This window comes from Geotrypetes seraphini, chromosome 2 (assembly GCF_902459505.1).
Source record: "Geotrypetes seraphini chromosome 2, aGeoSer1.1, whole genome shotgun sequence".
NCBI classification, from domain to species: domain Eukaryota; kingdom Metazoa; phylum Chordata; class Amphibia; order Gymnophiona; family Dermophiidae; genus Geotrypetes; species Geotrypetes seraphini.
In genome coordinates, this window is record NC_047085.1 from 423,703,145 (window position 1) to 423,722,059 (window position 18,915).

Sequence of the window (18,915 nt, forward strand, 5' to 3'; positions counted from 1 at the left end):
GAAATTGATCAGATTTGTCTGACAAGACCTACCTCTAATGAATCCATGTTGCCTCCAGTCCTGTAATCCATAGGATTCCAAAAACTTAACCATTCTCTGTTTTAAAAGCATTTCCATTAATTTGCTTACCACAGAAGCCTGTAATTTCCTACTTCTTCCTTACTTCCACTTTTGTGGAGAGGGCCACATCCACCCTTTTCCAGTCCTCTGGTACCACTCCTGACTCTAGAGTCTCATTGAAAAGGTCAGTCAGCGGAGCTACCAGAACTTCCCTAAGTTACTTCAGCACCCTCAGAAGTACACCATTCGGCCCCATCGCTTTGTCCACCTTATTTTAGCTAGCTCTTAATGAACACAACCCTCTGAAAATTATCAGGGTCTATTACTCCTCCATCCCTATTCACGTTTGTTTTCTGCAGTCCCGCTCCCGGCGCTTCAGCCGTGAACACAGAACAGAAATATTTGTTGAGCAATTTGGCTTTTTCTTTATCAGCTTCTATATATTCCTCCCCTTCACCTTTGAGTCTCAAACTGCCACTTTTGCACTTCTTCCTATTACTAATATATCTAAAAAAAATGTCTTGTCTCCCCATTTTACCATGTCAGCTATTTTTCTGCCATTTGCATCATTGCTTTCCTGACTACACGACCAGCCTCTCAACTTTTCCAGATATTTTTGCCTGTCTTCCTCTTTCTGCGATCTTTTGTAGTTTATGAAAGCTAACCTCTTATTCCTTACCATTTCTCCCTGCCCTTCACCCTATGTCCAACATTTCTCCCTCTCACCCCTTTCTACCTTTTTGTTGCATCTCTCCCTTCCTCTCCTCCACCTCATGTCCAACAATTCTGCTTCTCTCCCCCCATGCACAGCAGCTTTTTAGCCCTCTTATCCCCCTATACATCAGCTTTCCATACCCCCCTCCCATTCCCTATCTTTCCCTCCCATCCCTTAGTGCAGTAGCTACCCCTCCCTCTCATCTCCCTGTACAGCAGCTTTCCCTACCTCCTATCCCCCTGTGCACCTCCCACCTGACCCCCTCCACCGTGAGATATGACATACAGGTCTTTCAAAGCAGCAGCAGCAGTGGTGGTGGCTGGCAGGAAGAAGCAGCGCTCTGAATAGGCTGCTTCTGGCCTGCCCCACCAGGGCTTCCCTCTGCCGCATCATCAGTGTTTGGCCAGATACCAAACGCCCCTCCCATGGGAGTAGCTTTTGGTATCTGGTCAATTGGCGTCTTAGGCCACTCCTAGTGAACATAAGAATTGCCACTGCTGAGTAAGACCAGTAGTCCATCATGCCCAGCAGTCCGCTCAAGCGGCGGGCCCTCTGGTCTAAGACCAGTACCCTAACTGAGACTAGCCCTACCAGCGCACGTTCTTGTTCAGCAGAAACTTGTCTAACTTTGCCTTGAATCCTTGGAGGGTATTTTCCCCTATAACAGCCTCTGGAAGAGCGTTCCAGCTTTCTACCACTCTCTGGGTGAAGAAGAACTTCCCTATATTTGTACGGAATCTATCCCCTTTCAACTTTAGAGAGTGCACAGGGAAGGAGGTCTAAAACTCCAGTAGCCTGTGGGAGGAGCCTTTGGTGTCTGGGCCAATCACAGCTTTAGACCTGCACTGGAAAGGCCCACCATTTTGGAAGAGGGAATGGGCATCCCATTTGCCAGCCATCTCCTAAAGGTACAGCTGGGGGGGGGGGGGTTCGGGAGGTGTCAGGAGGGATGTTGGGGTGTGAGGGAGTGTCTGGATGTGTTGGGGAGTGATGGGGAATATTGGGTGAGTAACGGGTGGGTATTGGGGGGTGTTGGGGAGTGTCGTGTGAATGTCCGGGGTGTCTAGGTGTGTTGGGTAGTGTCGGGTGAGTGTTGGGGAGTGTCAGTTGGGCGTTGGGGAGTGTCGGGTGAGTGTTGGGGAATGTCGAGGGTGTCAGGGTATGTTGGGGAATGTCTGGTGAGTGTCAGGGTGTTGAGGAGTATCAGGTGTTCAGGGGATCGACCAGGCTGGCAGCAGGAAGGAGTGGGCATCCCTCCTGCCAACTTGATGGGGATTGTCAGGAGTGTCATGGGTTTGGGGGATCGAGGGAGTCAATGGCAGGAGGGAGTGGGCATTCCTACTTCCACAGTGTCAGGGTTTTGGGGTGGTGGAAGAAGGGATTGGGCATCCCTCCTGCCACTGACAGTATCAGGTGGGAATTTGGGGGTGGTAGTGGCAGGGAGTGGGCATCCCTCCTGCTGGCCAACTTCGTAGGGGTGCGGGGCGGGATCCCAGCTACGGACAATCAGCTGATCGCAGATTTCTTTGCGGAGATCAGCGTAGCGGCCGTATCTAATTGAAATGTAGAAAACAAATAAAAAATGAAAATATATAAGTATATTAAAGGTGTTCAGTAAATGAAATAAACCAGCAACAGGTAAATCTAAAACATCATAGCACCAACCCCTACCTGCCTATAATTCAAAAAAGAATGTTGGCCATTTTGAAGTGTGTGTTATTTTTGGACTGAGTTTTCATGAGGTTTCACTTTTTTTGTTTGGATGTGTTTTTGTTTCACGTTTGGACTGAAGAAATGGTAATGGACTGTACTCACCCTCAACTGTCTTTGGACTAAGATCTGCTGCATTTTGAATAGTTGAGCTGTTCAAGGAACGTCTCTGGATCTTCATTCAGAGATAAGTGTTCTTTTTTATATTCTTTTTTGAATTATAGGCAGGTAGGAGGTGGTGCTATGATGTTTTAGATTTAACCATTACATGTTGGTGGTTTATTTCATTTACTGAGCACCTTTATTATATTTATTATATATTTTTCATTTTTTGTTTGTTTTTTAGATTTATTTGCGAGATTCATTTTTTGTGTTTATGATTATTATTGAGTGAATTTAGAATATTTTGAATAGTTTTTTCACGATTTGTTTTTTGTGGATTTTATTTGAATTGTAGACCAGCTTTTTTAGTCTACATTTCAGGCACGTATCGTGGCCCTAGGAAGACGCCTAGGACTACTTAAGCTCACCCAAGTCCACTTGCAGGCAAAACCATGCCAACGCCCAGCCTTGGGCGAGCTTAAGCATTCCTAGGCACCTAATTGCACCCGCAACAGATATCTACAGTGTAGGCAGCCTGCCTCGGGGGGTTTATTTTAGAAAACACACATCCCAATTGGCTGGTTAGACAGTGGTAGGATGCTTACCGCTGCCTACAATCGGGATGCCGTTTATAGAATTTGCTCCCTACTGTTCAACTGGATAATGATCCCAGGCACATAGAAAAAAAAAAACCAGGAAGTGGTTCCACAAGAAAAAAATGAATATCCTTGAGTCGCCTAGTCAAAGCTCAGACCAGAAAGACTTGAGGGTTACATTCCACAAATTATCCCACTAACTTGAAAGATCTCAAAACAATCAGCAACAATTGCACCATTCCAGTGTGCACAGTTGAAAGATGCTTATCTTCAACAATTTGTGACTATTAGTGCTACAAAGGGGTTTTATCCCCCAATGAAAACATTTTGGTTTCTTAATTTTATCTACCTCACCAACCATTAAGAACAAGGGTGAATCTATTATGCTTTGGGATTCTGTGGCAGCTTCTGGAAAAGGAAAATTTGTAGGGATGGAAGAATAAATTCAACTAAGTATTAACATATACTAGATGGTAAGATCCCTCTTTTAGTCAAGAAACTGAAAAATAATTTGGATATTTCAGCAAGACAGTGATCGGAATAATGTCAATCAACCATGAAATACTTAAAGAAAAGAAAAATGAAGGGTTTGTCATGGCCTTTTTAAATCCCCAGGCATGAATATTATTGAAAATCTGTGGAGACATCTCACACATGTACTGCATACAAATATATCCTCAAGTACTTCTGAGCTAGAAGAGAGGAAACATTCCAAAAGCAACAAAAGAAAGGCTCTCGGCTGACTACAGGAAGAAGTTGGAAGCTGTTATCATTGCCAAAAAGAAGTATTACAAAGTACTCATTGTAAGGGGGGGGAGGTAAAAATGTTCTACATATCATTGTTAATGTTTTCTTATCCTAAATCTGTTAAATATGGTAATTAAATAGTAATTATACATATAGCCCAAGATCCTATATATGACGTTTTGAGTTGCATGTGCAAATTCAGGCATGCGCCCAATTTGCATATGCAACTTAATTGATTAACGAGCCAATCTGCTCTGATAATAGACCACCAATTTTATTTCTGTGACAAAATATTTTGGGACACCATACACAGAATATCCTCCATAAAGTGCAATTCTATTACAGGACGCACTTGCTAGACATTGGGAGCTGGAGGGAAGCCCATTCCTCCAGCTCCAAGCCCCACGCGTGGAAAATGACGGGTCTTCCCCTCCCCAGTGACCCATGTGATGCATGGGGAGGAGCAGACTTCAGACCTTAGGCCCCTCCCTGTGCATCACATGGGGAGGGGCCTTAAGCATCTGAGCCAATCAGGGCTTTAGGCTCCTCCCCATGCATCACAGTCTACCATTTGTTTTTTTCCAGTAGCTAACCCCACCCTTTTCTTTTTTTTTTTTTTTTGCATAGCCAAGCAATGTTAGTGGGATCTCTTGGAGAGAATAAGAGATAATGGTTACTGTGGATGGGCAGACTAGATGGGCCATTTGATCCCAGGCTCTGCCATCATGTTTCTATGTTTCTAATCGCTTGCCTATTTTTCATGGGGTTTAACTAATTTGCATGGCCGGATCTGAAAATGGGTGATCAAGGGAAAAAACTTGCGGTGAGCCATTTTGTGCATCGGGTCAGTAAAAGTGATTGTCATTAAAGCTGTGAAAACAGATTTAGCGACGATCGCTGACTTTAGTGCATCTAGTCCTGTGACACTTGTACCTTCCCCATAACCCCTACTCTTCCTCTTGCTCCCTCTTTTCGTGTACTTTTCCCTTCTCCCTCCCTCCTTTTCTACCTCCAGATTTCTTATCACCTTTTTTTCATGGCCTAGCATGTCGGGACTTGAAGGGTATTCCGCACAAATTACAAAAAAAGAAAGGATTAGAAGGACACTTATGCATAAAATTTCAAAAAGACTTTTTAAAAAATCATTTTTAAGTAAAGACTTTTGACCAATGAAAAATAATTATTGTTTCTACTATCTAGGTGTCCACAAGTTCTGAGGTCTTTTCCTCCTTTATAAGTAATCTTTGACAGTTTTGACTTATGTTTTGTCAACAATCTATTGATTATAGTCAAGATAATTTCTCTTGTTAATTTTGGTGGATGCATGTGTATAGTCCAGGAATTGCCAAGCCCCGCCAGCTGAACACTCCCAGCATCTTTTTCTCCTCTCCCCCCCCCCCCCTCCAAATCAATGATCCACAGTCTCTCAACTCCCCATTCCCCCCCAAGTGTACTTTTGAAAACTTGCATCATCCCTAGAGCTTTCCCTCTGAAACAGTCTCAGCTATGTCGAAACAGGAAGTTGCATCAGAGGGAAGATTCTGGGGCTGGCACAAGCAGCGTGTGTGAGTCACTGCTGATGACCTCCAGAATTGCAGTATTAAAAGGTCATATGGCGAGGGGTTTCAGAGATGCCGATTCAAGGAAGAATGGGATATCCCAGACCACAGGCAGAAGGAAGAAGGGGGTAGAGAGAAAATGTCATACCTACCTATTTTGGGCTCAGTCCACAAAAAATTAGCAGTCTTGCTAAGCCACTGATAAAAATGTTCCTTCCTTCCCATATTACAGATAAAATACCTTGCCATTTTTCAGCGTTTTCAATAATCAGTGGCATTAGTCAAAAATTTAGCACTGATTATAGGCATTTTTTGCTGCTAGTGTTTTGGGTAGGAACACAATTAACCTTTCACGTTCAGTATCTTCCTCTGAATTTCCAAAAGCTTCAGCAGATGCTTCACCATAAATTTCACTGGATCGGGTCATAAGTTTCCATTTCCTCTGCCCTCCTCCCCTAAATTCTGAAAATCTTTCTCCAGGTCCTACTGGTTGCTCTTTTATTATAGAAATGATTTTTACTTTGTTCTGTAGAAGTGCTACAGTATCTCTTCCAATCCACCCCCTCTCTTTTATAATGAAGTAAATTGCACTTTAAGGGAATCTCCTTTCATTTAAATTTCTTTAAGATGCCCTTATTCTCTCTCATTAATACCATTAGGGATTACAGTTCCTTCACAATCATGATAAAGGTCGTTACAGTTGCCTTACTATTTTCTGGGATGATGGAAGGTCCCGTGGCACTGGAAAGCTTGTACTGTGCCTGATTGGCCCTGAAAGGTTGCTTTTTTTCAGGAAGATATGGAAATTTTATTCGTAGAGTTTACTGATTCCTCTGCTTGTTTCTCAGAATTGAGATCTCTCACACTTCTCTCTGGCAGAATGATATCTAGATCCCCAGTCAAATGGAAGTCAAAAACACTGGCATGAAAACTCTCAGTACAAAAGGACTTTGGAAAATCTGAGATTTCAACTCCATAGCCTCATGTAAAATGAGCTGCAAGAGTTCCTTTATTTAGTGCTAGAATGAGAAAATTCCTCAGTGGTGAGACTCAAAGGCAAAGTCCTATATAAAGCACAGTAAAAAAAAATCAAGCAGTTAGATGCCAACTGTGGTAAAAAAAAAAAAAAAAAAATTACCTCATGTGAAATATTATAGCATGGTTATTTGCAACAAACATAACTGCTGGGAAGTATTGAAAGTCATTTTTGATAAAGAAATGACTTACAAAATGTGATCCTCATCTCTGTACTGAGAACAGAAATCCATAAACTGTGCTCGGCACATTCATAAGTTAAACCATTGGAAACAGGGGAAGGAAAATGTTGGCAGATACAATTCCAGACATGAAAGAGGGGAAAATGCACAGACTCAAAATGCATAATAACCACCGGAAGAATTTTGTAAGAGAAAGGAGTGAGCAGTCAGCAACACTGAACTATATTTGGCTCAACTACACAACAACACTCCACACAGCATTCTTCTCCAAGTGCTGCACTATGGTGTAGCTCAGTCAGAAATGTGTGTGCTTTATCAGTGAATGATCTCTTTTAGGACACAGTCCATTCATCAAGGGACATTCCTCTGGAGGCAGATCATCTTTTCCATTTGATCCAGATAGATACAAGTTTGTTTGAGGGAAAAGAACTCTTTCATATTTCACTACACTAATATCTGAAGCACTGCCTAATCTACCTCTCTTTTTCTCTTCATCCAAGAAATAAGAACTGAAAAACATAAATAGGGGTATCCTGGTTTGCACGTTTTGTTGAAGATGCACAAATTTCTAGTACCAAGCATCCCTGTTTTCGAAAACCGCAAAATATCTTGGACTTTTTTAAAAATGGCCATTTCTCAGATGTGCATTCAAAAGAAAAACTCACAAAACAAGCCATTAGGATGTAGAAAGGGCTAGCATTTTTAGCAGACCAGCCACACGGACATCCCAGCAGTGGAGCACCTCAGGGGGCACTGCAGCAAACTTCATATAAGAGGTCCCTGGTACACATTTCACCATAAAGCCCTCCCAAACCCACCTAAAACTTATTAAACCCAACTGTACAACATAACAATAGTGATGAATTTGTGGAATGACCTCCTAGTGGAGGGGAAAACTATATCTTAATTTAAGAAAGCTTGGGACAAGAACATAGGATCTCTAAGGGAATGAAAGGGAGAGTCAATGGCATGGATGTGCAGACAAGATAGGCCATATTGTCTTTATCAGCCTTCAGTTTTCTATGTTTCTAAAGTGATGCAATTAGGAATTTATCCACATGCATGTAGCTGAACTAAATTCACATCAATTTGAAGAGACTTCTTGTGTAGGGTTTGCCATATGGCTCCAGAAAAAGGAGGATTGATTGCGATATCTGGGCTTTACTTCCATTCCTTTCAATGGAAGTAAAGCCCAGATGTCCTCCTTATTTCTATTGCTTTCAGTGGAAGTAAAACCTGGATGTCTCACTCTGTCCTCATGTTTCTGGAACAATATGATAAGTGACACAATTCTTGTGACTATATTGATATTCAAATTTTTGCCCAGTCAGACCCAACAAATGATTTAACTTGAGTCTCTCAAGCACAGAGGATCTCTGAGGAAGAGGATGGTATTGTAGGGCTTAAGTGCTTGGCATGGATGGGCAGATTGAATAGGCCCATGGTCTTTATCTGCCATCATTTTCTTTGTTTTTAAGTGAACAGAATTAGACAGGAAATTTAAACACCTCTCATATTTTGTCTCACAATTAACTTAACAGCTAATTTTTCTTCAAATGAAAGACATACCTACAGGGCAATCACTTCCTGAAATAAACAGTTGGTCTGCATTAAACAAAGCATTTCTGCTTTTGTGAAGTCTAGCTGGCATTACCCTGTACTGAATAGCACTTACTGAGCTGGGACTGGAATGCCGGCGGACCTTAGGAGACTCTTTGCCTGTGGATGAGCTCTTGAAGTTAATGCAAGCGTTGTTTTCCGAATGCACTCTCTTCACCTGGTTAGCTGGCTTTTCAAATGGATCAAAACTGCTCTGGGTCCTCTGCACCCTCACTTTCTTGTCTTCAGGAATGGTATCCAGGGGTTTTATCACCGAGTCTATTCCCTGGCTGTTCCTTGTAGACATCTTTGTGACACATATCTAAACAGAAAATAAGGAAATGTAAATAACTAGAAACACACAGATACATTCTCACTTTTATTATAGAAAACCTACCCCAACCCCCCCCCCAACCCCCAGAATTATCATATTGCAAAATAGAATCAACATGGGCAGCTACCTTATAATTCAAGTCTGCTTTGTTTATATTTTACAAGAAGGAACCGCATTAGTAATCAATACCAAACAGTGAAATGGGATACAGAGCTTCTTAATGGTCTACAGCTGTACAGCATGCTGAGCTCAGCCTATGAGCCCCATGTGTAATCAGAGTGTGGCTGAAGGGAGAGAGGGCAACCCAATAACGCACACCTGATCAAGAATTCTGTTGCGTTTTGCTTTGGCAAAGGTGTACGCTTTATTACTGCAGTTGGCTTACCCATGAAACTAAAAGAGTATTTACCCAAAATAAGCCATTCGGAGCAGAAGCAATGATTGAACTCTAATTGGCATTGGCTGCTTCCTGCAGAAATCTATGTAAATCTTTCACTGTGGTGAAAAACAAGTGCACCGATAAAAGCTGATGCTATAGAGATTGAATGACTTCCTGCACTGTGAAATAGGAAACTTGGCCTGTATAAGGTGGTTTTTTTCTTTTTTTTTTTTGTTAGCTGTAAACAAGGTGAATTCTAACTATGGTAATTCTCATTAAGGGTAAGCTAGTAGTATCTCAAACCAAACAAATTACCAGGTATCATGTGTCAGTTCTGTTTGTTTAATTAAACTGCATAATAGGAATGTGGAGAGGGTCAATGTTATGCCCTACAAAGTAGCGGGGCCTGGATTTCCAGGTCTGTGGGCTGACGATGCTGCAAGAGTCCTTCACTGCCTCTGGAAGGAGCCAAAAATACCACATGATGACAACAACTAGTAATCACATATAGGGTCCCTAGTGCGCAGCTCTTGTTTAAAGATTCAAAGGGCTATTAAGAGCACAAAAAATTTAAATTGGTTAGAAATGAAGCCTGATGGCATCAGAGCCCACCCTAAGTTCCCATTCAGCCAAAGGCCCTGAAATTGCCAGGTTAAAACACATATTATGGCTCTGAGGTTCTTCTTATTGAGGGAAGTCACAATTCTTCCCATTTCTATAATTTGGGTAAAAAGCACTTATAAGACTGAAAAAGCATAGCTCCATTGTACCGTATATACTCGAATATAAGTCGAGACGCCCATTTTTCCCCCAAAAAAGGAGGAAAATTGGGTGACTCGAATATAAGTTGGGCAGTTTAATATTCAAGTGTCCTGCCCTGCCAGGTTCTGTACTCAGTCCTCCCTCCCTGCCAAGTTCTGCATCCAGCCCCCTTCTCTCCCTGCCCTGCACTCAGTACCATTCCTTTTCCAGGCTGTGAACCAAGCCCCCCTCCCTGTAAGGCTCTGAACACTGTCCCACCTTCCTTCCCCCTAAAAAGAGCCAACCTCATAGAAACATAGAAGCAGTGTTTCATCAATCTGTCACTGTTTTTCTCCTGTGCTGCATCTCTCATGGACCTGATGTTTGTTCACTGATGAAATACAGACACTTAAAGACCACCTAATGTGGGAATATTTAAGCATAGAAAGCATAACATTATTATGCTTATGAAATTTGGTCATTATCAATATCATCAGAACTGTGAAATCTTATTATTCCCAATTTATTTCATGATGGAACGATAATCTCGCTCAGGTTCATTGCTAATGCTCATCTCAGCAGTCGCACTGCTCCAAAGTGAGCTGCCTCCTGGATTTTTAAATCCTCTTTCTATACCCTCTTGCTCTACAGGGCAAATCTATAGATTAGATTTTAACTATACAATGTACAAATATTACAAACATAAGAACATAAATTTTAAAACTTCTACATAAAATATAAAAACATTTCCAAACTTATCTCTCACCCCTTTTTTTAAATCAAACTGTACTAGAAGTTTTAAGCGTGGGCCGGCAAGGTAAGTGCTCCGACGCTCATAGGAATTCTATGAGAATCGGAGCATTTACCGTGCCGGATCGCCCTAAAAACCTCTAGAGCTGCTTGATAAAAGGAGGAGAGTGTGGCATAGTGATTAGAGCTACCCTGAGCACCCTGAGATTGTGGGTTCAAACTCTGCTCCGCTCCCTGTGACCCTGGGCAAGTCACGAAATCCTCCAATGCCCCAGGTACTTTAGATAGATTGCGAGTCCATTGGGACAGACAGGGAAAAATGCTTGAGTACTTGATTTGTAACCCATTTTGAGCTCCTTTGGGAGGACAGGCTACAAAATCAAATAAATAAATTATTATATCTGTTAAATCATTTGCTAACTTGTGCTGCCACCACCATAGGTCTTCACAAACAGATGATGTGTATCTGTAATTCCATAATTCTGTAAACTGGTGTGTCTAATTTGTTCCCCCTGTGCAATGCAGGGAACATCAATGCCATTATGATATAAGGATGCCCTGATGAATCCCACATTTGTACACAAAAAAGAAGGTGCATCCTTTTATGCCAGGTCAATAGCAGGTACAAAGTCGATGTGACTAAATGCACCACTCAATATCCTCATTATATAGTAGGCTAATATTGACACGTCTACTTTCTATCCATGCTCCCCCCCCCTTCCCAATTGCAAGCTATGCCACTTACATATGAGTTTTTAGTAAGCACTATTGTATGTAAACCTTTAAGGAATTATCTCGATAGGGTTTGCAGCATAATGGATCCAGTACATTTTCTCCTCTATCTGCAAAATCAGTTTAATTGTATTTAGCCCTCTTTTCATTACCTCTTGTATCTATAGTACCTCTTGTTGCAGTGGGTCCGTGAACAGGTTATTTATTTATTTATTCATTCACTTTTCTATATCATTCTCCCATAGGAGCTCAGAACGGTTTACATTAATTTATTCAGATACTTGAGCATTTTTCCCTGTCTGTCCCAGCAGGTTCACAATCTATCTAATGTACCTGGGGCAATTGGGGGGGGGGGGATTAAGGGACTTGCCCAGGGTCACAAGGAGCAACAGGGGATTTGAACCGACCACCTCAGGGTGCTGAGGCTGTAGCTTTAACCACTGCACCCACACTCTCCCCATGGCCTGTGCAGTAGGGTTGTTATCTTCACTTGCAAGTGCCTACACAATACCGGCCTTAGTACTTAGGCTATGATTAGTCAATAGGCATCTTTCTCCTGTCATTTTTGAATTGTAGTGGTTATCTTATTGAAATCTGGTGTACATTTTATACGAGAGGATCAACATGTTGAAGTATTCAGCAAGACTTAGAGAGATCATTTTCTCTCTCCCCCTCAAATATGTGCAGTAATTTACCAGCATTAACTGGGTGAAATTTCAAGGAAGGCAGTTGGAAATAAATACACTCTTTGAAAAGACAGCTAAGGTCATGATGTGACTCATACACAAAATAAAGATATTACATTTTATTCTAGAATTTTTCAGAACCTTTAAAGGTAGTGTCACCAACAGGTTTGTGACTTTTATTATTCTAGTAAAACATGTGGAGGGGCATAATCAAAAACAACATCTAAGTCCCCTTTTGGCCTAAGGCCCCAGGCACCCAAAGAAGGCAGTAGGGAAATGTCCATTCTTGAAAAAAATGTCCAAAATGTGGGTTTGTTTTTTTTCATGACTAGCCTACCTGTATGTTCAGGAGTTTAATCGCCCAGACCACCACTATGTCTACCTTTAAGCCCTATGCTCGAAAACAAAAAATCACCCAAGTCCCAGATGCCCAAAACAAGACCTTTTAGGTATGGGAGGGACCAGTCCTTCACCTAAAAGCACGATTCTCTAACCGGCATCTATCATAAGCACCAGTTAGAGAATCGTAGAAATGTGCCCCCCCTCCCCTCAGTAATAATTGCAGGAGAAGAGATGCCCAATTTCTCTTGCAGTGATCCCCCAAACCCTCCCACAATGTTCCCCAGCAACAGGGATGCCCAATCTCTCATGCCGACACCCCTCGAACTCCCCCAATGTTCCCTTGCAGGAGAGATGCCCAATCCATCCTGCTGACACCCCGCAACCCCGTCCCCCTCCCATGTTCCCCGGCAGGAAGGATGCCCAATCCCTCCTGTAGATATCCCATGATTCCCCCCCCCCAAATGATCGGCATCAAGAGGGATGCCCAGTCCCTCCTGATAACACCCCCCTACCCCCCAAAAAAGTTTGCCCCACCCCCACATGGATCCCCTAATCCCACCTGGACCCTCCCATAACCTGGTTTCGTTGGCTGCCTGGCCAGCTCCTGTCTGCATCCAGTTTGCAGGCCTGCCTTTGAAGGAATAGTGGGCTTGCCCCTTTCCGGAGCATTTTGGGATGCACCAAGTAGGGGGCCTAAGGGCCTGGCTGGCCCAGGCGCTTAAGACCCCTCCTGTAGGATGCACTGGTAAGGGGTAGGCCCACTATTCCTTCGAAGGTGGGCCTACCAGCCGAACGCAAGCAAGAGTCATTTGGCCGGTCAACGAAACCAGGTTGAGGGAGTCCGGGTGGGATCCTGGTGCAGGTGGTGAGTCCGGGGGTGGGGGGGGGGGGTTTGAGGAGTCCTGGTGGGGATGGGGGCAAACTTTCAGGGGTGGGAGGTGTTAGCAAGAGGGACAGGGCATCTCTCCTGCTGAGGAATACGGGGGGGAGGTCGCAGAGTGTCAGCGGATTGGGCTCCCTCCTGCCAGGGAACATTATGGGAAGATTCGGGGGATCACTGCAGGAGAGATTGGGCATCATTCGGGGGCGTCACGGCAACTTCGGTCAAGGCAGCGGCTTTGGGCAGGAGGAACTGGACATCCCTTCTGCCATGATCTTTAAGGGGTGGGGGTGGGGGGTTGCCTAGGCTGCTGAGCTGACTGCAGTAGCCACGATCAGTTAAGTGGCCCGATCCAGAACTTATACCTGTTTTGACATGGTCTAAGTCAAAACCTATAAGTTCCATCCAGGCAACCTGTTAAACTTTTTGATTATGGCTGTCAGACAACTAAGTGTAGGTCGGCCCACAACTCGCCTCACCCACTCCTCCAAAAACGCCCCTTTTCATTCTGGGCACACAGAGGCAGGGAAAAGGCCTAAGCTAGTTTTAGATCTGTTCGATTGGATGACCTGTCTTTTTGATCGTCCAACTGACGATTTAGGTGGGTTTTTAGATGTATTTATTTTTTGATTATAAGCCCCTCATTGTTTTAAACTTTAAACTTTAAGTAATCATTAAAATATCAAAGTAAAACAAAGAACTATTTACTAAGGAGTAACACATGGCATGGACAAATAACTTCTTTCTCAGTTAGGCTATATTTTTTGCTGATAACCTACATTATTTGGAGAATTCGCAATTTAAACATCCAGTCTGCCCTTTAGTTACATACATCATAAATTCATAATTAAATTCAATTGTCCTTTTTTCTTTGATATTTCTGGGCCATAGTCTACCCCATACTGTCCTTAGGTTCCAACTTCTGGAGTTGCCGTCAAAGCTAACTCCAGCCCATCCAACCATCTTTTTGCTTTCAGATACATACCGTAAAGTCTGCCAAGCAACATCCTCATGTTCCAAGTTACTGGAGTTCCCGTCAATGTCCTCCCTAGCCCACCCTATACTAAATTGCCACATGTGGGACAGAAACCATGCAAGGCTGTCCAGTATCAGCCTTAGCTCTTCAATATATACCATTCAATTTCCAATTAGAGATCTTCTGTGTTTATCTCATGCTTTTTTGAATTCTGTCACTGTTTTTCTTTCCACCACCTCCCTCGGGAGGGCATTCCAGACATCCACCACTCTCTCCATGAAAAAGAATTTCCCTACCTCCCCACAACCTCAATTTATGCCCTCTAGTTTTATCATTTTCCCTTCGCTGGAAAATATTTGGTGCTATATTAATACCTTTTTAAGTATTTAAACATCTATCATATCTCCCCTGTTCCTCCTCTCCTCCAGAGTATACATATTCAGGTCTTTCAGTCTCTTCTCGTACTTCTTTTGGCGCAGACCCCCTACCATTTTCATCACCTTCCTCTGGACCGCTTCAAGTCTTCTTATATCCTTCGCCAGATACAGGCTCCGAAACTGAATACAATACTCCAAATGTGACTTCACCAATGACCTGTACAGGGGCATCAACACCTCCCTTTTTCTGCTGGTTACTCCTCTTTCTATTCATCCTATGATCCTTCTGGCTACAGCCACCGACCTTATTACACTGCTTCATCACTCTCAGATCCTCAGACACTATCACCCCAAGGTCCCTCTCCCCATCTGTACACATTAGCCTCTCACCTCCCAGCACATATTGCTCCTTCAGATATCTACTCTCCAAATGCATCACTCTGCACTTCTTTGCATTGAACTACTTGCCAGAAGTTTGACCATTCTAATTTTGCAGATCCTTTTTCATGTTTTCCACTCTGTCCGGGGCATCTATTATGTTACAAATCTTGGTATTATCTGCAAAAAGGCAAACCCTACCTTCTAATCTTCTGGCAATGTCGTTCACATATATAATCAGCCCTAGCACTGATTCTTGAGGCACTCCACTACTCACCTTTCCCTCCTCCATTAATCACCACCCCCTATGGTGTCTGTCCTTCAACCAATTTCTCATCCAGTGCACCACTTTGGGCCCTAACTTCAGCCCACCAAGTTTATTCAACAGCTTCCTATGAGGAACTGTGTCAAATGCTTTGCTGAAATCTAAGTAAATTGCTGTATATCAAATGTAATAAATCAAATCCAGTCCAGTACACATCCTTGATCCAGTTCTCTGGTTGCCCAGTCAAAGAATTCAATCAGATTCGTTTTGCACAATTTACTTTTAGTAAACCTTTGCTGCCTCAAATCTTGTAATTCATTAGATTCTAAGAAATTCACTTGATTGGTATTGATTGGTTTAGACTCCTCCTCCTTGTATCCTGGGATACAGAAGTAGGAGCTTAAGGCCCTGATTGGCTCAGATGCCTAAGGCCCCTCCGTCTCTGAGAAAGTATGGGGGGGGGTTCAGGGGTGGCGGGTGGCCTCCGGTGGCATGAAGGAGTGGGCATCCCTCCTGCCTTTTTTTTGAGGGGGGAGGGTAGCGGATGTTTGGGGGGCACCTGGCGCAGGAGTGAGCCTTTGGTAGCAGGAGGGAGTGGGAATCCCTCCTGCCTTATCACTGCCACGGGGGGGAGGAGGGAGGGAGTCGCATTAGCAAGAGGGAGTAGGTATCCCTCCTGCCATTTTCACTGCTGGGGGGGGAATCGCAGTGCCTTAACAGCAGTGACAGGAGGCTAATTCCCCTGTCACTGATGTTAGGGCTCTGCACATGTGTCAATCGCTCATTGAATGATTGATCTATTATATTTGCCTGCAAATCATTTGCATGCAAACTTGATAGCACAGTCATTGCTGGAGAATTGGCCAGAGAATCAGCCAAAAACAATTGAATCGGTATATTTAGTGCATCTAGTCATTATTTTGTAGCTGGGGCAATGAAGTGTTAAGTAGCTTGCCCAGAGTCACATATAATAAATTTATTCTTTTATACCGCCATAACCTGAAGTTCTAGGCAGTTTACACTAAGAGGATCTGGACAATAAGCGAAGTTCAATCATTCAGTAAAAATACAAACATTCAATAAAAATACAGTTACAAACTATAAAAAGCCCTAATTAGGTAATAAATTTATCAAAGTGGTCTTAATTAATTTTCAAAAAGAGCAATTAGACATAGCTTGATGGATACATTCACCTAACCAAGATTGCAATTTACCTGCTTGAAACGCTAAGGTCCTATCTAAGAAAGTCTTATATCTACAACCATTTGCCTTTGGATAAGCAAATAAATGAAAACTTCTAGTTTCCCTTGATGATCTATACAACTCAAAATGAGGGGAAAGGTAAGCTGGAGACAATCCCGATATCAACTTAAAGCAGATGCAGGAAAATCTGAATAATACTCTTGCCTCCAACGGCAGCCAATGCAATAAACGATAATATGGACTGATGTGGTCATTCTTTTTAAAACCAAAGATCATTTGGACAGCCGTGTTCTGGATTATCCTCAATTTCCTTAAGATTTTCTTGGGAGATCCCAAGTAGATGATGTTACAATAATCCAGAATAGATAAAATTAATGACTGTACCATGAAAATGTAGTGGGAATTGAACTACCAACCTCAAAGTAGTGAGGCAGCTCCTCTAACCACTAAGCCATGCCCCCATCTTCTTTATCCCTGGAAGGACTTCCAGATCAAGGTGTCCAACCATTCTCCCAGAGCTGCCATCTTAAAAGGCTGCACACCCCTACCACCCCCTCTCTCCAACCTAGCCAGCATAATAGTTGGCCATTGGTTCCATGTTAAATAGCTCTGTCTAGTTACTTACAAAAACAAGCAAAATGCTGAACTGGAAGAAGGACCTATGTGGCCTAGAAGTGGTCATTATCTCTACACTATTCTCATGTCGGAACCTACAGAGAATCCTGTTTCCTTTGAAGTTACAATGATTACTGAATCTTTAACATCTCACATGACATCAGCTTTCATTTTCATTTTGGGTACAATGACTAATATTTATGTTGCTGTACACTGTGCAAAGATATTCTCATCGAGCCATTGTGAGTCAGAGTTACAAGTCATGCTTCACTACCATAAAACATAAACACCGAAACACCTTTTGACCAACTGTAAGCATCAAGTCAGGCACGTCTAAAGAACTCAGAGTTAATCACTAAGCAACTCTCCTGATCAGTCAACCATATTCATCGACTCAATTAGAAAAAAAAAGAAACATACTTCCGGGATAACAGAATTTGGCAGTAATAGTAATAATTTTTGTTCTCCCTGGTATTTTCTGTTCAAAGAAAAATAATTTTTAAAGAGTACTCCTGAAAACATTCTTCTCAACCTGTTGAATTTCCCTACGCTACATTACCTTAGGGGGGACATTTATTAAGCTGCAATAAATAATTAGTATAAGGTTTCTTGGTAATTTATAGCAGTGCTTCTCAAGCTGGTATTGGAGGTATACCTAGTCAGTCGGGTTTTCAGGATTATTACAATCAATATGTATGAGATAAATCTGCCTGCATTAGATACTCATTATATACAAATCTATCTGATGCATATTCATTGTCGTTATTCTGAAAATCTAACTAGCTAGGTGTGCCTCAGGACTGTAGCCAGGATTCCCAAAAACCCGCATTAAAAAGTGACGGTCTGCTAGCACAGAAAAGTAGAGACTTAGAGGGGACATGATCGAGACTTACAAGATCATGAAGGGCATAGAGAAAGTGGAGAGGGACAGATTCTTCAAACTTTCGAAAACTATAAGAACGACAGGGCATTTGGAAAAGTTAAGAGGGGGCAGATTCAGAACCAATGCTAGGAAGTTCTTCTTTACCCAGAGGGTAATGGACACCTGGAATGAGCTTCCAGAGGGTGTGATAGGACAGAGTACAGTATTGGGGTTCAAGAAGGGATTAGATAATTTCCTGAAGATAGAGGATTACTATACAGGTCCTGGACCTGATGGGCCGTCACATGAGCAGATTGCTGGGCACAATGGACCTCTGGTCTGACCCAGCAGTGGCACTGCTTATGTTCTTATGTTATCTCTCTTGTGCAGCGAACAAGATCTACAGAACTTGATCACCAATTACAGTACTGGTGATTGGTGTAATTTCAGCATTCTACTATTGCACAATCACCTTTACTAAGGAATATTTTCTTTCCCCTAATTTCATATATATGAATAGAAGACAAGTATGTTACACTGTCATGGTGAGAGAAAATATTGAATTTGTTTAGGTGGCTGTAATTTTTTTCATCAGTTATAAGGATAGGGGAAAAAATGAAAAGGAACAAAGAAATCATGCAATGACTCCAAGCAATAGTACAGGTATACAGATAAAACTAAGTATGTACCACAGTGCCTGGCATAAGAGGTTTGAGGAGGCTAAGCCTCCCCAGTCACAAGCCTTGACTCTCACCTGGTTGTCCTGAGCAGGGCCGCTTGCTCCAGGTGACTAAATCTGACCCTGGGTCCAGGACTTCTCTTTTCCCTCCATCCTAGTTCCAGTGTCACTCTCTTCTTCCTCCTACCATACCAGCTCCGTCATGTGTCCCTTTCCCTCCCTTCTTGCAGTCCATCTAATAAAATTTCCCTTCACTGTTTGGCACTACATCTATTACATCTGCTTCCTCAGTGCTTCGGGCCTTCCTTGTGAACATCCTGCCCTCTCTAATGCAACTTCCTGCTTCCAAGAGGGTAGGATACTCACAAAAGAGGCCCAAAGTTCTGAAGCAGCAGCTGTAGTGAATGTAAT

At 42.7% G+C, this 18,915-nt stretch overlaps 1 protein-coding gene across 7 annotated transcripts in view; it reads right to left on the minus strand.

Moving 5' to 3' along the window:
- Positions 1-18,915, minus strand: part of CDK14 (cyclin dependent kinase 14) — an 895,761-nt gene that overhangs the window by 627,707 nt on the left and 249,139 nt on the right. For all 7 annotated transcript variants that reach the window (XM_033931181.1, XM_033931186.1, XM_033931187.1 and 4 more), the window contains one exon: positions 8,382-8,627. In XM_033931181.1, coding sequence (XP_033787072.1) covers positions 8,382-8,627 — 246 coding nt within the window. The remainder of the gene's footprint in view (positions 1-8,381; positions 8,628-18,915) is intronic.